Source organism: Ovis canadensis, chromosome 3 (assembly GCF_042477335.2).
Source record: "Ovis canadensis isolate MfBH-ARS-UI-01 breed Bighorn chromosome 3, ARS-UI_OviCan_v2, whole genome shotgun sequence".
In the NCBI taxonomy this organism is placed as follows: Eukaryota; Metazoa; Chordata; class Mammalia; order Artiodactyla; family Bovidae; genus Ovis; species Ovis canadensis.
Genome location: NC_091247.1, coordinates 191,277,659 through 191,302,372, shown reverse-complemented (window position 1 = coordinate 191,302,372; position 24,714 = coordinate 191,277,659). Strand labels below are relative to the sequence as shown.

At 39.0% G+C, this 24,714-nt stretch overlaps 1 protein-coding gene across 2 annotated transcripts in view; it reads right to left on the bottom strand.

The window, feature by feature from the left end:
- TMTC1 (transmembrane O-mannosyltransferase targeting cadherins 1) overlaps window positions 1-24,714 on the bottom strand; it is a 337,062-nt gene that overhangs the window by 23,683 nt on the left and 288,665 nt on the right. For both annotated transcript variants that reach the window (XM_069585452.1, XM_069585453.1), the window contains one exon: window positions 22,020-22,128. In XM_069585452.1, the coding sequence (XP_069441553.1) occupies window positions 22,020-22,128 (109 nt within the window). The remainder of the gene's footprint in view (window positions 1-22,019; window positions 22,129-24,714) is intronic.

Here is a 24,714-nt window from a genome sequence, read left to right as displayed (position 1 = left end):
GATATCATACTTGTGTTTAGTTCCTTAGCACAAACCAGCTGATGTTTACTAAGAAGCAACATCTTGGATGTAAGAGGTGGACTATAAAGAAGGCTGAGCACAGAAGAATTGATGCTTTTGAACTGTGGTGTTGGAGAAAACTCTTGAGAGTCCTTTGAACTGCAAGGAGATCCACCCAGTCCATCCTAAAGGAGATCAGTCCTGGGTGTTCATTGGAGGGACTGATTTTCAAGCTGAAACTCCAATATTTTGGCCACCTGATGTGGAGAGCTGATTCATTTGAAAAGACCCTGATGTTGGGAAAGATTGAGGGCAGGAGGAGAAGGGGACAATAGAGGAGGAGATGGCTGGATGGCATCACCGACACAATGGACATGGGTTTTGGTGGACTCCAGGAGTTGGTGATGGACAGGGAGGCCTGGCATACTGCAGTTCATGGGGTCGTAAAGAGTCAGACATGACTTAGCGACTGAACTGAACTGAACATCTGAAAGGATCTGCCCTACAGAAAAAGCCTCAAAGTAGATGTTTGAATGGGATGCCTTCCATCCCAGCAACCCTCTGGATGAAAACAGGTGATCCATTCATATAGGAATGTCTTCTGAGGTGGGTGATCTCACTGGGAGACAGGGTTATGGTGGTTGTTCAGTGGCTAAGTTGTGTCTGACTCTTTGGACCCCATGGGCTGCAGCACACCAGGCTTTCCTGTCCTCCACTATCTTCTGGAGTTTGCTCAAACTCATGGGAGGCCTAGCTATTTGTCTAACAGCTGCATTTGCATGGATAGCTCTCCTACCTTATACTGTATGATTTTGAGGGGAGAATTTTTTGAAGGAAGTGGGTGTGGAGGTTGATGCTGATTATGAGAGGGCTTTGTGAGAGTTGGACTGTGAAGAAGGCTGAGCGCCAAAGAATTGGTGCTTTTGAACTGTGGTTTGGAGAAGACTCTTGAGAGTCCCTTGGACTGCAAGGAGATCCAACCAGTCCATTCTGAAGATCAGCCCTGGGATTTCTTTGGAAGGAATGATGCTAAAGCTGAAACTCCAGTACTTTGGCCACCTCATGAGAAGAGTTGACTCATTGGAAAAGACTTTGATGCTGGGAGGGATTGAGGGCAGGAGAAGAAGGGGACGATCGAGGATGAGATGGCTGGATGGCATCACTGACTCGATGGACGCGAGTCTGAGTGAACTCTGGGAGTTGGTGATGGACAGGGAGGCCTGGCATGCTGTGATTCATGGGGTCGCAAAGAGTTGGACATAACTGAGTGACTGAACTGAACTGAACTTGCCTATCTTTTAAAAAAAAATATTTCTATAGCTTACCAAACCATTTGTTACTTCCCTATCACCCTCCACTATCCATCTCTGAGCTGCATCCTTCCAATAGGAATACAGGGTCCCTCAAAGGCACACCTTCAACTCCTCCCTTTGTGGCAAGGCCCACATCAATTGCCACAGCTTCAGCAGATCTTCTTCCAGTTGCTTTGGTTTTCTACTCTAATGATCCACTTTAACACACTTCAATAATTCTGAATTAGCTTTTAGGCACATTTTCCATGACCATCTGAGATTGTCATGTCACACTTTTTTTTATAATATAGAAGGTAATGGCTAATTAATGACTCAAAGTCACTCAGGTTCTAACAATAACTCACGAGTAAACCACTCCCTAGTACTGCTATGAATGTCAGGTGAAAGGCAATGGTTTGGCATAAAACACAGAGCAACTTTTCCTTTTGTGTGCTCTGATCATGGACACTGTCCATAATTTTATCAGAAGTTACTACTACTAAGCATTCAAACAGACACAGGAAAAGGGAATGACAGCACCATTTTTCTCAGACATGACACCTTAAGCTTGTGAGTCAAAATGCCCTGAGTACTGAACAAGAAGTCAAGATGTCTAAATCTGATTTGACACAGAAAAGCAAAGACACTTAACTCTTGGTAGAATGACCAATGCCATCTCTCTTAATCTACATACTTAAGTACAATTGAGGGAACAAGGTGTGGTTTAAATTTGGCAAATTTCTCTTATTTGAACTGCGAATCCATAGTCCAGCAAAAATGGATTTCCATGTTTCTAATGGCTAAACTCAAAAGAATTGTCAAACTAAAACAAAAAAAACTCAAAGATGAATGAAAAATCTCAAGCTTTTTCTTTTCAATCTATTGAAGAAAAAAAAACTTGATGAAGATATCACCCACTGTGTGTGTGCACATTAAGTCACTTCAGTCGTGTCTGACTCTTTGCCACCCTATGGACTTAGCCTGCCAGGCTCCTCCAGAATCCATGGAATTCTCCAGGCAAGAATACTGGAGTGGATGCCATGCCCTTCTCCAGGGGACCTTGCTGACCCAGGGGTCAAACATTCATCTCTTAAATCTCCTGCATTGGCAGGTGGGTTCTTTAGCACTAGTGCCACCTGGGAAGCCCCATCACCCACTGAAGGTCTCACAAATTGGTGAGTGTACATGTGTGTGTGTTAAATGGAGACAGGCAAGTCACAAATTACATAAGATCCCAATTGAATTAATAGAGAATAGTATTGGATATTTACTCACTTGCCCATTCATTCAGCACAAGTTTTCAGTAATTACTATAGAAAGCACAGCATAGTGATTAAGAACTGGGCTGCCATATGGAGGCGCCTCAAAAAAGCTAAAAATAGAGTTGCCGTATGATACAGCAATCCCACTCCTGTGCATATACCCAAACAAAGTATAATTCAAAAAGATACATGTACCCCTATGTTCATAGCAGCACTATTTACAATAGTCAAGACATGGAAACAACCTAATGTCCATTGACAGATGAATGATAGAGAAGATGTGGTGTATTTATACAGTGGAATATTACTCAGCTATCAAAAAGAATGAAATAACACCATAATACCATTTGCAGCAATGTGGATGGACCTGGAGATTATCATACCAAGCAAAGTAAGTCAGAAAGAGAAAGACAAATACCATATGACATCACTATAGTATGTGGAATATAAAATACAAATGAGCATAACTACAGAAAAGATACAGACTCACAGACATTGAGAACAGACTTGGTTGCCAAGGCAGGGGGGGCTGGGTAGGGGAGGAGAGGAGGAAAGGAATGGGAGTTTGGGATTAGCAGAAGCAAACTATTATATATAGGATGGATAAACAACAAGGTCCTACTATATAGCACAAAGAACTATATTCAATATCCCATGATAAACTAGAATGGAAAAGAATATAAAAAGGGAAATGTTATATATATATATATATATATATATATAGAGAGAGAGAGAGAGAGAGGCTTCCCAGGTGGCACTAGTGGTAAAGAACCCACCTGCCAATGCAGGATACATAAGAAACATGGGTTTGATTCCTGGGTCAGGAATATCCCCTGGGCAACCCACTTCAGTATTCTTGCCTGGAGAACCCCATGGACAGAGGAGCCTGGTGGGCTACAGTCCATAGGGTCACAAAGTATTGGAGATGACTGAAATGACCTAGCACACGCGTACGCGTGCGCACACACACACACACACACACACATGACTGAATCACTGTGCTATACAGCAGAAATTAACACAACATTGTAAATGAACTGTACATCAATAAAATTAGAAAAAAGAATTGGGCTGCCAGTTCTTGGCACATGGATTGGAATCCCAACCCCACCATTTACTGTCTCTATGACTTTACTTCCCCTCTATGTTGCCAAATGTAAAGGAATAACCTATTTCAGAAGGTTGTTCTGAAGATTAAGTGGATTAAAACAGTTGAAGCCCTCAGGACAATGCCTAGCAAGTAGCACTTTGTCATGTTAGCCTCTACCCTTATTACTACTACTAGTAGTATTTGTTGAGCACATTTAAATTCAGAGATGGCATTAGTATCAAACACTAGCACTGGTCATAACAGAAGAAAATCTTGATTTTAAAGAAATGGTTACGCAGTTTCAGATTAGCCAGGGCATTATTTCTCTGGTTGCCTCTAAGAAATTGTTTACTGACCTCTGTATCAGAGATGATTAAAAAGATTAAAAGGAAGAACATTCAAGTTACTTACTTTTTCTCATATAGGGTTAACTAAAGAGCTTTGATGGGAAATGCCACGGGGACCGGGTTGCAACACCTGATAAGGCCACAGTAACAATACCAGGGAACCTGGGCTCAAGATCACGTGCACTTACCTCTTTACTACCCTGCTCACATTAAATTGTATTCCGTAGTTTAGCTGTCTTTGAGCTCCTTAAATAGAAGCATTTTGTTTCATTCCTCCCCAGGTCTTGGGCATCTGTCTCCCAGGGGTATAAGTAGTAGCACCACCCACGTGTCAAGTTTATAGCAGAGATAGAAGAGTGGGTAACAGACAATCCTACCCTCACAGACAAGACAGTGAGATTTGGGCAAGAGGGAGACACTGTGATGGCTGGGAAGAGTGTCACAAAAGCACGGTGCTTGGGAAGCGAACAGGAGTGACACCCAGACTGGTGTTTAATAGATTCTCCAAATGCCAGGAAATGCAGGTTACCATTAACTCCAGCAACTGTTAACTACCATTAACTCCAGCAACATATGAAAATGTGCTCAAAAAAAATCTGTGCTATTTGAGATCTTAAAAATATCTTTATAACTAAACTGTGAGAGAGTTGAAAGATATTTTTCCTGAAAGGAATAAAACTGATGTCCTCATATTCTAAGTTGCTAAAGTCAAAAACAAGAGCTTTCAAGTGCAATTATGGTTGTGCCTGATTTAATTTTACTTTTCCCTCACATTCGTGGCTGCTCCAAAAAGGCAAAGAGATCACTTTTTTCATCTAAAATCCATTTTTGGATTTATGAGCTGGGTCTCCACTAGAAATGCAATTTTCAAAGTCCAAAGAAGTAATGCGATTTAAAAGACCATCCATGTCTAGAGAAAGTAATCACATTCCTGTGCCTTTGGTATCCCCAAGGGCAGCCTCCAGACTCGGGTTCTATGAAAAATGTTTTCAATATCTGTCTTTCTTGTCCTTTCACTTGACTGTAAATTTCAAAGAATGATTAACTCCACTTATTAAAAAACGTAAAGGAACCACCAGTGCAGGAGAAAAATGCTTTCTAGGTATTTATTTAAAACAAATTTCACCTTCTCTGGAAGGGCAGTGCATTTATCTTCAAAAGCAGTATACTTAATCCCTCAAGTTCAATTTCATTTACCTCATCTGGCTAGATGTCCTGACCTAAGCTGATCACTCCCAGTCTCCACTAACTTGTGAGAGCCAGAGGAAATGAATATAAGCTATTTATAGGACAACTTTAATTAAAAATGTTTGTGACCTGGAGAATAGTTCTGACAAATAATATGGCCACCAGAGTCCCCAAACAACCACTGCCTCAGCATGAAATCAGCCTTCGAGGACAGTGGTTAAAAATGGGCAGCGTGCAGCCATGGGCCCCACTCCAAGGCTCAAAAGAATTTTCAGTGGGGTGGAAACCAAAGAGCCCGTGGGGAGAGATAAAATACTGTCAACATCTCCACATTGTATGTGCTGTAATTACCGACATGGCATGCTTTTCACCTCAACGAAGGGAAAGTGAGAAGTAGATCTGAAAATGGGCCTTTTGTCATTTACTCTTGACCCAACTGATATGTCTGGAAAAGATTTCTTATAGTTCAAACTGCAGCAACCGGGAGAGCAAATGGACATGGGCTCAATGCAGCTATCTTCCAACTTCTGGTTTGCACTCTAAAACTTACTGAGGACCCCAAAGAGCTTGGTTTATATGATGTACATTTATGAACATTTACCACAACAGAAATGAAGCAGACATTTTTCTTTAATAAACTGATAATAAACTATATTTACTTAAAATAATAAACCGATATAACATATTCATAAGAAAATATGTTTTCCAAAGCAAAAAAAAATTAGTGAGAAGACTGATATTATTTTCTATTTTTCCAAGTATTTTAAATAACTGGATTGATAGAAGATAGCTGGGTTCTTATATTTACTTTTATACTAATCTATTTCTGTATGGTTTTTAGCTGAAGTATGTGAAGGAATGTGGTCTCACATGGACATTCAGTTGGAAAGGGGAGAATATTTTCATATTCTTTTCATGACTGTGAATACATCACATAGCCTATAAAAACTACTGTATACTTGGGAAAGAATTAGAGTTAAAAAGGCAAATTACTTGTGACTATTATAAAAACTGCACAAACCTTCTTGGACCACAGGAGGCCTAGTCAACCCTTTGTGAACAGCTGCTTAATGAGTGGCCTGTAACATGTTCTAACTGTATGGCAGGTGTAGGGTGTGATGTTCCAAAGCGGTGAAAGACCAACAGGGTTGGAGCAGGAAGGCTGTGTGCTCTGACCTCTCGGCCGTGCGTCTGGTCTGCTTCCCAGTCCTTTGACTCTGACCAACGATGTGCGCACACAGATCTGTCAGGGATGTCCCCATTAGCCAAACGACTATTTACCATTACAAGCCTGGCAAATGTAGGACCACTTGACATTTAAATTCATGTCAGTGACTCCTCCAGGCAGCTCTTTAAGACACAATGGCTCAGAACATAAAGCAGAGGTGCCTCTTTTCTCACCCTCTCCTTTGCTTTTCTTTTCTTTATTGAACAGTTCTTCCCCCATCAGTCACTGACATGGATGTTTATGAGAAAGGTGCTGGCAAAATTTAGACGTCTAATACTCTTTTGCATTTAACTGAAATGAATCAATTAACTTGGCATTCCTCCTCATCAAGGAATTTGGGTATTTCTAATCCTCAATTTTCTCCTCACCCAGCAGACTGTGATCGACATTACCCTGTGAAAATTTAAGAAAGAAATGATGACTTTACAGAGGAAATGCCAAGAATCATAAAAGCTAAAGAGAAAGTATGACAAATGTAACAGTGTGTAACAGTCGACAGACCAGGAAAAGGGTGGTCAAAGAAACCACGCCCCACCCCCAGAAAAGAGAAGGAGAGACCAGGAAGAGTGGAAGAGGAGCTACATGTTCATGGAATTGCAGCTTTCCCATTTCCAAATGGTTCTCCTGTTCTTCTGTCCTCATTCTACGTACTTTCAGGCACACAACTTTGCTCCCCTAAGAGGAAGGAATCACACTGTCCCCACTGCACAGCCCTCACCTGGTCTAATTTCTATAGCCAGAAAACTTTTCCTAATGATTTTTTACCTCATTAATATCTGTATGTTCTTAAGGTATCAAGCTGAATTTCACTCTTTGGACAGTGATCCTCTCCCCAAACACGCATTCTCACATGAGATCAGATCCCTGTGACACTCTCACTGGTACTCTCTTCGCACATTTGTCACAACTGGGTGAGGTGTTGGGCAGAGGGTGGTGATTATTCCCCTAAGAGTATTCTTCCCTTTTAGACTGTAAGTTCCATGAGTTAAGGCCCATACTTGCAATTTCTTCTAATACTTGGTGATACTTAAGTGCTCAATAAATAAGAATTGAACACTTAAATCGATGAAGTATTATGTTAGGGTTCAGCTCAAGGTGACCTGACCATACATGCAATGGTATATGTGCCTGAATCTACCACAAAGATGACACTTGTCAAACAAGAGAAATGGAACTTATTTTTGATCTATACTTCTAATTTATATTTTATTGTTCCAATTTTCTTTCCATTCTTGTATCAGTTAAAGTCACATCCCCAGACACTTAAAGAAACATATTTTAAGTGTTATCAAATTAATTAATTGAGTTTTTCCATAGGCTGGCAATAATTTACAGTGATAATGTTATAATTTACAGGATGATAATGTTAACTTTATTTCCTTTACTGCTGTGTAATGCAAGCTATATAACCTATGGCAAGAGGAGGCTGGTTAAAAATGATGGTGGGCTTGTAAATGTTTACAACCCTATCTGTGAAGCTGGAGTATAGCCAGTTCTGAATGCTAATGAAGAACCAAAAGAGACTAGTAAGCCAGAGACCACCTAAACTTTGAACCTAAGAGTTTATTTTCTATTCTGTTTTCTTGACTTCTGTGCTGCAGTAGACACAGAGTGGCAACTTTCTTCTGCATCCTTTTATGTATTTAACATCTATGACAACCCACCCTGATGGGTTTCGTCTATCATTTTTCCTCTCCTTTTCCACATGGGTACTTGTACACCTAACCTCATTAACTACAGCCTATTACCACAGTCTAATCCTGGGACCCCAGCATCATATGCTGAAAGAGCAGTGGGAGAGGAGTCAAGTTACAGGCCCCATTCTTGGTCCTGACACTAGTTATCTGTATGACCTTGAGCAAACTTAATTCTGTGCACCTCATATTTCTATCTGCAAAATGAGGAGGTTTAACAGTTCTTTAAGGTTCCCTCCACACACTACTCTTCCATTTTCTCCTAAGATAAATTAGCTAACCATAATATAGATGCATTTACTTGAAGTCCTAACTCTATCTTTCCAGTCCTGATCTCTTGCACTGTCACCTGTCCACATGCTATTTCCATTTAAATGTTCCACTAACATTCAAGACAGAGGTTACAGATTGCTGGTGGTATACTGTATTAGTACTGTTCTTTTAGAAACCATCTTAGTAATGCATCTCAAGAGTCATGAAATATGCAGATACACTTTGATATGGGAATACTTCTGGAAATCTATCATTAGAAAATGATCCAAAATACTGGATCATAAAGAAGAAAAAGTCACACACACGAATCTGAATGACCAATAGTTAAGATATTATTATATAAATCATAATTCATCACTTCATAAACTAGTAAGTAGGTATTAAAATGGTATTTATGAAGATCATTTAACAATATGAAAATGTATATAATATTATATATAACATAATAGCAAGTCAAAAGAATAGGATATAAATTACATGTGACTATTAAGCATGAAAACAAAAAATGCTAATTTGAAAAGATATTTCCACCTGTATGTTTACTGCAACATTATTTACAATAGCCAAGCTACAAAAAGTGTCCATTGATGGATAAATGGATAAATAAATGTGACACACACACACACATATATGCACATACACAGTGTAATATTATTCAGTCAAAAAAAGAACAAAATCTTTCCATTTGCGGCAACATGGATAGAACTCAAGGACATTATGCTAACTGAAATAAGTCAGAGAAAGACAAATATTATATAACCTCACATATAAAAACTCCACAGAAAACAAAAATTATGAATCATATTCCATGACTTCAGAATATACTACATCACCGCAATAATCAAAACAGTATGGTACTGGCACAAAAATAGTCACACAGGTCAATGGAACAGAATAGAGAGCTCATAAATAAACTTATGCACTTATGATCAATTAATCTACAACCAAGTCAGCAAGAATATACAGTGGAGAAAAACAACCTCTTCAATAAGTGTTGCTGGGAAAACTAGACAGCTACATGTAAAAGAATGAAATCAGAACATTCTCTAATATGTACAAAAAAAAAAAAAAACTCAAAATGGGTAAGACCTAAATATAAGACCACAAATCATAAAACTCCAGGGGAAATATAGTTAGCACACTCTTTGATATAAATCATAGCACAATTTTTTTGAATCTGTGTCCTACAGCAAAGGAAATAGATGCAACAATAAACAATGGTAACCTAATTAAACTTAAAAGCTTTTGTATGGCAAAAGAAACCATTGACAAAACAAAAAGACAGCCTTCTAAATGGGAGAAAATATTTGCAAATGATATGATTGATAAGGTGTTAATTTCCAAAATATATAAAGAGCTCATACAACTCAATATCAAAAGAAACCAACAAAAATGTAATTGAAAAATGGGCAGAAGACCTGAATAGATATTCTTCCAAAGAGGAGATGCAGGTGGCTTCCCAGGTGGTGCTAGTGGTAAAGTTCTCAAAAAAAAAAAAAAAAAAAAAGAACTCTCATATGACCCAGCAATTCGATTCCTGATTATATATCCAAAAAAACCCAAAACACTATTTTGAGAAGATACATGCACTCTAATATCATAGCAGCATTATTTCCAACAGCCAAGATCATCAACCAATAAATGGATAAATAATATATCATATTAATATATCTATATCTCTATCTATCTATCTATCTATAGAAATGGAATACTACACAGCCATACAAAAGAATGAATTTTTGCCATCTGCAACAACATAGAGGGCATTATGTTAAGTGAAATAAATCAGAGAAAGACAAATACTGTATGATATCACTTATATGCAGAATTGGGCTTCCCTAGATGGCATCACCAACTCGATGGACCTGAGTTTGAGTGAACTCCGGGAGTTGGGGATAGACAGGGAGGCCTGGCGTGCTGTGATTCATTGGGTCACAAAGAGTCAAACACGACTGAGCGACTGAACTGAACTGAACTGAGTGGCTCAGATGATAAAGAATCTGCTAGCAATGCAGAAGACTTGTGCTCAATTCCTGGGTAGGGAAGATCTCCTGGAGTGGGAATGGCTACCCACTCCAGTTCTTGCCTTGAGAATTCCATGGACAGAGGAGCCTGATAGGTTACAGTCCATGGGGTTGCAAAGAGTCGGACACGACTGAGTGACTAACACTTTCACTTCACTTTCATGTGTAGAATTTCAAAAATGCAAAAAACTAGTGAATATAACAAAAACGAAACAGACTCATAGATAGAACAAACCAGTGGTTATCAGTAGGGAGAAAGAAGGGGGGATGGGCAATATAGGGGCAGGGGATTAAGACATGCAAACTATTATGTATGAAATAAGTTACAAGGATATATTCTACAACACAGGGAATACAGACAATTTTTATAACTATAAATACAGCATAATCTTTAGAATTGTGAATCAGTATATTGTACACCTGTAACACATAATATTATATATCAACTATATTTCAATTAAAAAATGTAAAAAAAACCTGGCCCACCAATTTCATAGACACAGAAAATAAATTCCCAGAGGCAGGAGAAAGGAGTCTTTGCAACCCCATGGACTGTAGCCTGCCAGGCTCCTCTGTCCATGGAATTCTCCAGGTACGAATACTGGTGTGGGCAGCTGTTCCCTCCTCCAAGAGATCTTCCCAACCCAGGAATAGAATCCAGGTCTCCTGCATTGCAGGCAGATTCTTTGCCATCTGAGCCACCAGGGAAGCCCAAGAATACTGGAGTGGGTAGCTTATCCCAGGAATCAAACTCTTTACCAGCTGAACTACCAGAAAAGCCCAATAATATCATATATCAACTATATTTCAATTAAATATTAAAAAAAACAGACCACCAAGATCATAAGCACAAAGAATAGATTCCCAGAGGCAGGGGAGAGAGGTGAATAAAATCTGTGAAGGGGGTCAAAAGACACAAACTTTCACTTATAAGGTGATTAAGTCCTAGGAATGTAATGTATAGTATGGTGACCATACTTAATAACACTGTCTTGCATCGAGAGTAAATCTTAAAAGTTCTTATCACACACAAAAAATTTTGTAACTATGTATGGTGCTGAACTTATTGTGATAATCATTTTGCAAGATATGTGTATCATTCATTATATTGTATATCTGAAACAAATATGTTTACTATGCATGCATGCATGCTAAGTCACTTTAGTTATGTCCAACTCTTTGCAACCCTATGGACTGTAGCCCACTAGACTCCTCTGTCCGTGGATTTCTCCAGGCAAGAATACTGGAGTGGCAAACTGGTGCTACGTAACAACCTAGAGGGGTGGGATACGCAAGAGGGAGGGGACATAGGTGTACCTATGATTGATTTATGTTGATGTTTGGCAGAAACCAACATAATACGGTGAAGCAATTCTTCTTCAATTAAAAATAAATAAATTTGACCAAAAAGGAAAATAACTGCAGTTAAGGTTTAAATAAAAAAGAATATTGGAGTGGGTTGCCATACCCTCCTTTAGGGAATCTTCCCAACCCAGGAACTGAACCCGTGTTTCTTATTCTCCTGCAGGTGGGTTTTTTAGCACTAGTGCCACCTGTGAAGCCTCCAATATCTCAATTATACCTCCACTGGAAAAAGTCAGTATATTAAAAAGAACTGCAGTATATTAAAAGTGGTAATATTTGTTGTTTCCAGATACTAGGGGTGAAAGGTGAATTTTATTTTCTTTGATCTTTCCATGTTTTCCATTAGATTTTTATATTATTAGTGTAATTTTATTTCTTCTGTTTCTGAAATCTTGCTTCTCCTTGGCTTCCCCACAGCTCTCATTGGCCATATATTTTCTAAGTCCCTTAGGTGCTCTGCTCTGGAGTTTTTAATTTTCTAATATTTGTCTCTTTCAGCCTTCAGATGCACACAGTTTGTAAGTACAAAAGGTTCCTTCTTCCACAATAGAGTTTATCCATTCCCACACCATCTTCCTGAAACATGGCTCTCAACTATGCATTTAAAAGCCTTCTCCAAAATACTGCCACATTTCTACAATGTTTAAAACACTTTCTTCAGACACCTAACTTTCTTCCTATTATATATCACTTTCAAATCTGTGCTCCACCATGGGCCTTAATATGCTCCTTCATATAAGGTGTTTTCAAATTATTGGCCTACTTTACAGATTTTCTCTCTCAAATTCTCTATTATGTCCAAATAGATTTACTTGCTACCTTTAAGTTCCAACAGAATAAGGAGTACAGTGTTAGTTTCAGACAAAGTCTGAAACAGTTAATATCATTAATTTTAGGGTTTTATGCAATAGAAACATAGTCTCAAGCCAGGGAAGTATTTCTTATCCTCCTGAAACTACCAAACTATAATTGAAGAAACCAGCTCCATTTGGGAGCCATTTTGTCATAGAGAAAATGGGCCATCCAGAGCCTATGTAAAGCACATGACCAGAAGGAAAGTGTTTAGAAATCAGGGCAAACTAGAAACAAGTTTAGTATAGAAAAGAGTCATTCAGAGAAATGAGGAAGCGGTTGTGCTCATAAACCATAGAATATTACTCAGCCATGAAAAGGAACACATCTGAGTCAGTTCTAATGAAGTGGATGGGTCAGTTCTAATGAGGTTCAAGAGGGAGGGGATATATGTGTACCTATCATTGGGTTATGTTGATGTGTGGCAGAAATCAACACAATATTGTAAAGCAATTACCTCCCAATTAAGAACAAATAAATTAAAAAAACCCAAAATCTAAAAACTGTGTTTAATAAGCTATCCCTTGGGCCCAGCCCAGGGGGAACAAATCATAGGACTGTTGATTTCAACTCCATACCAGAAAGGGTTCTCTAACATTGTGGGCCACCACAACCACAGTGAGCATGGGCTAGGCACGTGCACATATGGTGGTCCTGGAAGATGACCAGTAAAGTGATGGAAGAGTTACCAGTGTGTTACAGGTCGACTATGGTTTGCTTTCTGGAATGCCAATGAATAAAGTTGTGCTATCAAGAAATGAATTTATTTGCTAACAAAGGATATGAGCTTGGTGCTTGTGCATCTGAAGCATTCTTTTATTAAATAATTCAAAGCATAACGATGAGATGCTGAAAGTTAGAGAGTGAAAGCAATCCTGAGTTATGCCCAACAGCTACTCTCTCACGAGCTATCTCTGATGTTAAAATCAATTGCCCAAAGGAGCAGAAGAACCTTTCAATCTTTCAATTACATTCTTCAAGTTCACAGTATTTTACATTTGAATTGAGAATAAGAAAGGCTGGCAAAAGATGTGATCTTTGTATGTAAGGAAAGGTCGTGGACATAGTATAATTTGTTTTTTTCTTAGGACTTGTTTATAACTTTATGTGGCATGCCATAATGTTATATCAATTTGCCATTATGGTTCTCAAAAATTGAATTTACCCCATAATCGATTTTATTTATTATTTTTTAATTTATTTTTCTTTTTAGTTTTTTATTTTTTAAATTTTAAAATCTTTAATTCTTACATGCGTTCCCAAACATGAACCCCCCTCCCACCTCCCTCCCCATAACATATCTCTGGGTCATCCCCGTGCACCAGCCCCAAGCATGCTGTATCCTGTGTCAGACATAGACTGGCGATTCAATTCTTACATGATAGTATACATGTTAGAATGCCATTCTCCCAAATCATCCCACCCTCTCCCTCTCCCTCTGAGTCCAGAAGTCCGTTATACACATCTGTGTCTTTTTTCCTGTCTTGCATACAGGGTCGTCATTGCCATCTTCCTAAATTCCATATATATGTGTTAGTATACTGTATTGGTGTTTTTCTTTCTGGCTTACTTCACTCTGTATAATCGGCTCCAGTTTCATCCATCTCATCAGAACTGATTCAAATGTATTCTTTTTAACGGCTGAGTAATACTCCATTGTGTATATGTACCACAGCTTTCTTATCCATTCATCTGCTGATGGACATCTAGGTTGTTTCCATGTCCTGGCTATTATAAACAGTGCTGCGATGAACATTGGGGTACATGTGTCTCTTTCCATTCTGGTTTCCTTGGTGTGTATGCCCAGCAGTGGGATTGACTGGGTCATAAGGTAGTTCTATTTGCAATTTTTTAAGGAATCTCCACACTGTTCTCCATTGTGGCTGTACTAGTTTGCATTCCCACCAACAGTGTAGGAGGGTTCCCTTTTCTCCACACCCTCTCCAGCATTTATTGCTTGCAGATTTTTGGATCGCAGACATTCTGACTGGTGTGAAGTGGTACCTCATTGTGGTTTTGATTTGCATTTCTCTAATAATGAGTGATGTTGAGCATCTTTTCATGTGTTTGTTAGCCATTCGTATGTCTTCTTTGGAGAAATGTCTATTTAGTTCTTTCGCTCATTTTTTGATTGGGTCGTTCACAAGCACGGAAATTGAAACTGTAATCAGAAATCTTCCAGCAAACAAAAGCCCAGGTCCAGACGGCTTCACAGCTGAATTCTACCAAGAATTTCGAGAAGAGCTAACACCTATCCTCCTCAAACTCTTCCAGAAAATTGCAGAGGAAGGTAAACTTCCAAACTCATTCTATGAGGCCACCATTACCCTAATACCAAAACCTGACAAAGATGCCACAAAAAAAGAAAACTACAGGCCAATATCACTGATGAACATAGATGCAAAAATCCTCAACAAAATTCTAGCAATCAGAATCCAACAACACATTAAAAAGATCATACACCATGACCAAGTGGGCTTTATCCCAGGGATGCAAGGATTCTTCAATATCCGCAAATCAATCAATGTAATTCACCACATTAACAAATTGAAAAATAAAAACCATATGATTATCTCAATAGATGCAGAGAAGGCCTTTGACAAAATTCAACATCCATTTATGATAAAAACTCTCCAGAAAGCAGGAATAGAAGGAACAGACCTCAACATAATAAAAGCTTTATATGACAAACCCACAGCAAACATTATCCTCAATGGTGAAAAATTGAAAGCATTTCCCCTAAAGTCAGGAACAAGACAAGGGTGTCCACTTTCACCGCTACTATTCAACATAGTTCTGGAAGTTTTGGCCACAGCAATCAGAGCAGAAAAAGAAATAAAAGGAATCCAAATTGGAAAAGAAGAAGTAAAACTCTCACTGTTTGCAGATGACATGATCCTCTACATGGAAAACCCTAAAGACTCCACCAGAAAATTACTAGAGCTCATCAATGAATATAGTAAAGTTGCAGGATATAAAATCAACACACAGAAATCCCTTGCATTCCTATACACGAATAATGAGAAAGTAGAAAAAGAAATTAAGGAAACAATTCCATTCACCATTGCAACGAAAAGAATAAAATACTTAGGAATATATCTACCTAAAGAAACTAAAGACCTATATATAGAAAACTATAAAACACTGATGAAAGAAATCAAAGAGGACACTAATAGATGGAGAAATATACCATGTTCATGGACTGGAAGAATCAATATAGTGAAAATGAGTATACTACCCAAAGCAATTTACAAATTCAATGCAATCCCTATCAAGCTACCAGCCACATTTTTCACAGAACTAGAACAAATAATTTCAAGATTTGTATGGAAACACAAAAAACCTCGAATAGCCAAAGAAATCTTGAGAAAGAAGAATGGAACTGGAGGAATCAACTTGCCTGACTTCAGGCTCTACTACAAAGCCACAGTCATCAAGACAGTATGGTACTGGCACAAAGACAGACATATAGATCAATGGAACAAAATAGAAAGCCCAGAGATAAATCCACACACCTATGGACACCCTATCTTTGACAAAGGAGGCAAGAATATACAATGGAGTAAAGACAATCTCTTTAACAAGTGGTGCTGGGAAAACTGGTCAACCACTTGTAAAAGAATGAAACTAGATCACTTTCTAACACCGCACACAAAAATAAACTCAAAATGGATTAAAGATTTAAATGTAAGATCAGAAACTATAAAACTCCTAGAGGAGAACATAGGCAAAACACTCTCAGACATAAATCACAGCAGGATCCTCTATGATCCACCTCCCAGAATTCTGGAAATAAAAGCAAAAATAAACAAATGGGATCTAATTAAAATTAAAAGCTTCTGCACAACAAAGGAAAATATAAGCAAGGTGAAAAGACAGCCTTCTGAATGGGAGAAAATAATCGCAAATGAAGCAACTGACAAACAACTAATCTCAAAAATAATCAATTTTAAATAAGGCATCTGACACTTTTAAAACATAACTGAGAAAGTGTATATATGTTGCCCTTTTTAAACATATATATATATAAATACTATGTTTTACAGATATATATGTCTATGCTGCTAAGTCTGCTGCTAAGTCACTTCACTCGTATCCGACTCTGTGTAACCCCAGAGATGGCAGCCCACCAGGCTCCCCTGTCCCTGGGATTCTCCAGGCAAGAACACTGGAGTGGGTTGCCATTTCCTTCTCCAATGCAGGAAAGTGAAAAGTGAAAGTGAAGTCACTCAGTCATGTCCGACTCTTTGTGACCCCATGATCTACAGCCTCCCAGGCTCCTCCGTCCATGGAATTTTCCAGGCAAAAGTACTGGAGTGGGGTGCCGTTGCCTTCTCCGATATATGTCTATAAAATTTGTTAATAGTAAGATATTGATGAATGGACTAAAATTTCAGTGTCACCAAACATCATCATCATTTTTAATAAAGTAACTTTTCATGAACTTGGAGTTCATCAATTTACAAAAGGAATACAACTTGAAACTTGGATATTTATTAAGGCAAATCGCTTTTCACAATATTAACATGTTAATACTTTATTTGTATAGAAACAATAGCACTAATTGAAGTGAAACCTTAAGTTATTCATGAAAAAGTGCTAATGAGCACTTAGTTGACTTTAAAGGAGGTACTTTTAGACGCTCTTAACGTGTTGGAGCTGTAAGAGTTAGGGAAGGTGATTTAGAGTAGTTATCAACTTTAGATTTGGAAAGAGAGAGGTGGAACACTTCTCACTCAAGTTTGCACAGGTAACTAGGAAGTGGGGTCTAGAATAGGCTACCTGGTTCACTGTCAAATTCTCCTAATTTGGGGAACTGACGTGGAAGTGCATGAAGTCCAGAGATGCTGCATGTATGCTTGCCTGGCTTGCATTATACAGTGAAGTATCCTGAGCCCATTCCAGTCCATTTCAGTTTGCTGATTCCCAGAATGTCGACGTTCACTCTTGCCATCTCCTGTTTGACCACTTCCAATTTGCCTTGATTCATGGACCTGACATTCCAGGTTCCTATGCAATATTGCTCTTTACAGCATCGGACCTTGCTTCTATCACCAGTTATATCCACAGCTGGGTATTGTTTTTGCTTTGGCTCCATCCCTTCATTCTTTCTGGAGTTATTTCTCCACTGATCTCCAGTAGCATACTGGGCACCTACCGACCTGGGGAGTTGCCCTTTCCATATCCTATCATTTTGCCTTTTCATACTGCTTTTCAGAAAGTGTGAAATTTGTCTCCTACCAACCTACATTGGTACACATAAATCAGTTTCAGAAGTGTTAACTCACCTATCATGAGAAACAAATTGACGAACTAAATCACTATGTACGTTCTTTTTGCTTCTAACTTTATCATTTCTGACCAAAATGCCTCAGATATGCAGATGACACCACCCTTATGGCAGAAAGGGAAGAGGAACTAAAAAGCCTCTTGATGAAAGTGAAAGAGGAGAGTGAAAAAGTTGGCTTAAAGCTCAACGTTTATAAAACGAAGATTATGGCATCTGGCCCCATCACTTCATGGGAAATAGATGGGGAAACAGTGGAAACAGTGTCAGACTTTATTTTTTGGGGCTCCAAAATCACTGCAGATGGTGATTGCAGCCATGAAATTAAAAGCCACTTGTTCCTTGGAAGGAAAGTTATAACCAACCTAGATAGCATATTGAAAATCAGAGACATTACTTTGCCAACTAAGGTCTGTCTAGTCAAGGCTATGGTTTTTCCAGTGGTCATGTATGGATGTGAGAGTTGGACTGTGAAGAAGGCTGAGCACCGAAGAATTGATGCTTTTGAACTGTGGTGTTGGAGAAGACTCTTGAGAGTCCCTTGGACTGCAAGGAGATCCAACCAGTCCATTCTAAAGGAGATCAGCCCTGGGTGTTCTTTGGAAGGAATGATGCCAAAGTTGAAACTCTAGTACTTTGACCACCTCATGCGAAGAGTTGACTCATTGGAAAAGACTCTGATGCTGGGAGGGCTTGGGGGCAGGAGGAGAAGGGGATGACAGAGGATGAGATGTTTGGATGGCATCACTGGCTCAATGGATGTGAGTTTGAGAGAACTCCAGGAGTTGGTGATGGACAGGGAGGCCTGGTGGGCTGCGATTCATGGGGTCGCAAAGAGTCGGACACTACTGAGTGACTGAACTGAACTGAACTGAACTGAACCCTGAGCCCTAGAGAAGCAATATGCAAACAAAGACATAGCTTTTGTTAAAGAAACTTGCAATCTTGTGAAGAAAAATAAGCCTGATAAACTGTTTGCATTATATAGTTCAGATATTAATTCAAGAAATAAAAATATGTGATTGGTTTGTGAGTTGATGCATGTTCCTGAACATTTCATAAAAGCTCCAAGGAAATCTAATGCCCCATGAGATGGGGAGGTGGGCGAGTGTTGGGGAAGGAAGTGAAAGTTGAATTGAAAAATGAGGATGATTTAGGAAGAGAGAAAGAAAAGATGGCATTACAGGGAGAAGGAACTGGGTCAGTGTCGGTAAGAGCTCCCCCTAAAACAACATACCTTGTTATCACTGGTATTAGTTGAGTGAGTGACATTGTCTTTTACCTTCAGGGTAATTTTCATCAGGAAGAACAATTAAATGTTTATTGTATGTCCTGGCAAGTTGTGAAGAAAAAAGAGATGTGACTGATTTTGAAAGTGAAAGTTGCTCAGTCGTGTCCAACTCTTTGTGACCTCATGGACTATACAGTCCTTGGAATTTTCCAGGCCAGAATATTGGTGTGGGTAGCCTTTCCCTTCTCCAGGGGATCTTCCCAACCCAGGGATCGAACCCAGGTCTCCTGCATTACAGGCAGATTCTTTACCAGCTGAGCCACAAAGGAAGCCCAAGAATACTGGAGTGGGTAGCCTATCCCTTCTCCATGGGATCTTCCCCACCCAGGAATCGAAACAGGTCTCCTGCATTGCAGGTGGATTCTTTACCAACTGAGCTACTAGGAAAGTCTGATTTTAATGCCGTGCTTAATTCATTTACAGAGAATTGAAGCAGCTTTCAAAAATAGAGAACACAAATTGAATAAAACAAATTGTTAAGGAAAATGATAAACCCAGTAAAAGCAGTACACACAGAAAAGTAGCCTATCCTGTCGAGAAGGCAGTTATTTAGGGTGGGGCCAATGGAGACAAAGCTAGATTTTTCATGTGTTAGATTAAAAAATAAAGCAAAAAACTTGTAGTTCAGGAGAAACCTAATATTGAGCCATGGGAGAAATTTTCCCTTGAGTCCTCATCCAAAAGCCACTGAACAATGTAGCAGGTGCTGGCCTCAACCCAACTCTGGTCTGCGGCTGGAAAGAGTAACTTCACCTGGCTGTTCTCACGCTGTCCCTCATTGCAGCACAAGAGCATGACCCTGAGGCACAGGTTGTTACATGAAACACTGCCCACATGCCCAGCCCTACTTTAAAGATGAGTAAAACCTTGGTCATGTGCTAGACTGGAGGGGTTACATGGTCTTCAGATCATATCCATAATATCTTGTGGCTCAGCTGGTAAAGAATCTGCCTGCAATGCAGGAGACCTGGGTTCGATCCCCGGGTTGGGAAGATCCCCTGGAGAAGGGAAAGGCTACCCACTCCAGTATTCTGGCCTGAAGAACTCCATGGATTGTATAGTCCATGGGATCACAAAGAGTCAGACACAATGGAGTGACTTTCACTTTTCATTTGCTCAGTATTTACTGACTGCATACAATGTGACAGACAAAGGGGGTAAAGTCATGAATAAAAAAACAGCCTTTCTCATGGAGATTCTAATGGTGGGAGAAAGATCACAGACATAAATAAATGTATGTTAGATGGTGATGAATGCTTCGGAGAGAAATCAAAGAACGTGTGGGGCAGTGACGGAGTTGTTTCAAAAGGGTAATCATAGATAGCCCTTCCACACAGAAATATTTGGGCAGAAACCAGCACAGATGAGGAAGGAAACTCTAAGCTGTCTGGGAGAACAGTGCTGCAGGCAAAGGGCACAGTTAGTGCAAAGGCCACAGCTGCATGCCTTGTCTGAGTAGCTGCAAGCCACCAGCCGGGCAGAGGTAGGCGAAGGTCTTCCTATGAAAATGAAGGAGCTAGGATGAAGTGAGAAAAGGGAATAATGATGGAATCTTTTCTCCAGAAAACTCCTACTGTGTCTGCTTCAATACAAACCAAGGCAGCTGAGGACTGCCATGTCTACCATAAAACATGAGCATCATCATTTTAGCTTAAACTTTGTGTTAAAACATGCATTAAAATCACTCACTACAGACACAGGCCTTTGTCTAAAGCCCACCTACACTATACGGAGACTAGCAGAGCAAGACAACTAGATTTATCACTTCTGACATTTAAATAGCCACTGAATGTCCTAATTTTGTTTCCTGGTGAAATCTCCAAGGTTTTTCAAATGCAAATTGCACCCCTGTGTACCTGACAACATCAAATCATTCATTACATTTAAGTCAAAGCTGGAGGGCATCTTTCAAAGGTGTTGAGTTTGAGTTTAATTTTAAAGACAATCTGGAAATTGTATAATAGCAGAATCTACCTTCTATTGAGGTCACTTATGTGTGTCAACAAAACTCTATCATCAATTTAGAGAAGACAATTTCTATTTGTTTTCCCACAGCAGGGGGCATGCATCTAGGACACTGAAATGTGGGATCAAATGGTTTGTAGCCAGGAGCCTGCATGTACAGTTAGTCGTGTCTGACTCTACAACCCCATGGACTGCAGCCCGCCAGGCTCCTCTGTCCATGGATTTCCCAGGCAAGAATACTGGAGTGGGTTGCCATTTCCTCCTCCAGGGGATCTTCTTAACCCAAGGATTGAACCCACGTCCCTTGCATTGGCAGGTGGATTCTTTCACCACGGAGCCACCTGAAAATTTTAGATACAGTGAAAAGGAGGGAAATCAAAATACTTCTCCGTTTTATGCCATGAAAAATGTTCTCTCTTAGGAGCCTGCCCTATGTGACTCTCTGATCTTCTGATAGGTATTAAGACATAGAATCTATAAGATTATCGGTAATTGTTTCCATATTGAGTTCAGAGATCTTAGTCCATTAGCAATTCCCCAGAAAAATATAAATGAGTAGTAATTAAACAAGGAAATATCACGTACTGTTCAAGATGGATTTTGTCCCAAAGTGATAGAGAATTTAGTAGTGGTTTATAATGGACCATCTTAATCTAGAGACCCCATACATGTACAAAGAATACTGGACTGAGAAACCTAGATTTGTGATTTCTATCAAGAAGAAAACTGACATACAGGTTAGTTTTCCATTATGAACTTACAAGTTAAATGATATAAGAAATCTGTGATTATAACATTAATTTATACATTCAACAGAAACAGTTAAGAAAATATTATGTAAAACTAAATGGAAACAATTACCTGCTCAGCCAATAATGAAGCTAAGCTTGAATATGCATCTGCAAACTCTGGACCATATTTAATGGAATCCTTCAGTAGGGTGATAGCCTCTTCCTTTTTCTCCTGAGACCTATAGATTATAAGAGGGGAAAAAAGGATATCTTTTAATAAAACTTTAAATCCTCTGATTAGACTTGAAAATCTCATTTCTTTTAACAAAGATTAACGGATTCACTCTGGATTTTACTGCAAATAAATTAAACTAGACTTCCTCCAGGTGCTAACAAGTTTCTGTCTCCGAATTCTCAGTGGAAAGAGATATTAAGATGTAAACGATGCTGAAGATTATTCACTGATTTCTCCACCTTCCATTTCCTGCTATGCGCTTTTTGAGAATTCTATTTAAAATTTTATAAATTGTTTAAATAGAAACTTTAACCTTCAGAGGAGCAGTTTTGAGCACATGACCTGGGCAGCATGGGAGCCGCTTTATAATGTGGAGAATGGCTCAAGCCCCTCTCATACTAGCTACACCATTGCAGGCTGGGGTCCTAATAGAAGCAAGCCAGACAAACGACCCATGTCCATCTTTGCTTTTCTAATAGAGAGAGAGCTCTTATACATAATTTGTGAAATTATGAGATACTGGCTGGCAAAGAATGACGCTATTTTATCCTCATATTTTTATTGAAAATTGGTCTGATGGTCTTCTTTATTTTAGTTTTCTCCCAGTGACTACATTTTTCATTCAAAGAGGACTCAAGGCCTGAAAGTTATTATTTTGGGTGAAAGTTCTCTTTCCTGTTAGTGCCATGGGGAAACATTGGGTCATTAGTATGACATCAGTGTCTTAGAAGCCCAAAATGTACACTGGCAGTGATCAACGCTGCCATCAATGCAATGCCACAAACACTGAACACTTGCTAAACCCTAGACACTGTAATCGACAACAGAGGTGGAATAAAGAATAGAACCTGTAGAACGATGAAGGGCACATAGCCTAAGTGTCCCTCAACTTTATCAGTTACCAACACTGAATCGTATGCTTATGTTTATATAGGATCAACAATCAATTATTCAGCAATGAATATATACCAAATGCTCTGGTCAGTTTTCACATAATATTAATTTAATTCTCACAACAATCTCATGCAGTAAGTATTATTACCTTATCATACTCATTTTTCTAATATGAAAATCTGGATTCAGAAAAGTTAAGCGACTCATCATGTTCATATAACTATGACTCTGAGTCAAGCTCCAGTGCTCTTCCCTCATACCATATCTGCTTACTCTAATTGCTTAAAATCCACCTCTTATGACATTGATGCTCAAAGTGTGATCCATGGATCAGTATCTTCAACATCACCTAACCTTTGGTTAGCAATGCAGAGTCTCAGGCCCCATTTGGAAGTAAAAAATTCAGACCCTTCATTCAAAAAAGATTCTCAGGTAATTCGTACACACATTGAGATTTCAGCAGCACTGCTCCCTGAATTTTCAAAGGCACCTGAGAGTAACTCCTGCCACAAAACCTCTATGTAGGGCTTCAGGCTCTATGGAATGAAGATCTACAGGGGAAACCCAGTACTGACTCCATACGCTTGAGTTCCAAGTGCTAAAAGTAGCATGCTGCAAGGCTGTTTTCAATCACAGACTTTGGGAAAAAAGCCATGTTTCCAGCACAGATACTGTGTTTACTACCATTTGGTTTACAAACATTTATCACCATAAATTGTAGCTATTTCCCAGGGGATGTGGCTGTCCATGCTATCCTCTCCTTTTTGGGATCTAGCTAACTCCTACTGGGCTCCTCTTGATATCAAGGTGTAACACCTGCCTCCTTAAGTGGCTCGTCCTTGGGATGGGGCTTTAAAGATGTATAGTTTAACAAATCTGCATTACAGCTCTTAGAGCTCTGAAAGCACCAAATTGCTTTCTTGTTAATCCATTCATTTAGTCGTTAAACATTCAGAGAGTCCATAAGACTCTATGGAAGTTCACTATGTGTACACACACTTGGGTTTCTCTTTTAAAATAAACTTTGAAGTAATTCTTCCATGGGCACATGTTTTTAAATAAAAAACATATTTTTAATCCTGGTAATTTAACTATTGATTTCATGGTTAGAAGAACTCTTCCCCCAAGGATTTTATAAATCTTTATTAACATTACTTTGGAAATTTTCCTGAAATACAAAGGAAGATACAGATTTAGAAAATTAAGGCTGAAATTCAAGCCCCTCAGGACATAATTTGGCTTGGATATTCTTTAAAATCAGCAAAGAAAAAGCCACAACAATTTGACAGCAAAGATTTAATGACTTGCATTTGTTATGACTCACATCAATTAGAATGACAGCTTAACCTTTTGTATATTAACTCAGTGAGATTAATTACCATGTGCAGTCCATGAATCTAAATACTTGAGGTTGTCCATTCACATTCATGTGACATATTGGAAAAGTTAGCATCAAAGTTATTCACAGGGAACTTTGAATTCTTTATGAAAATCTGTACCTCTATTAATCTCTTCAAGGACTGACTGATAAATTTTCAAGAAAACACCTCATCCTGTAATTTCATGTGGTGTATAAATATTACAAGATGCAAAGATTGGGGCAGAGGAGACTCTTCGTCTTGGCTCTGCATTCCTGGAGGACTCTGCATTTCCATGGGAGCCTCTGACAGTCCTTAGTCCCCAGTAGGGGTCAGGC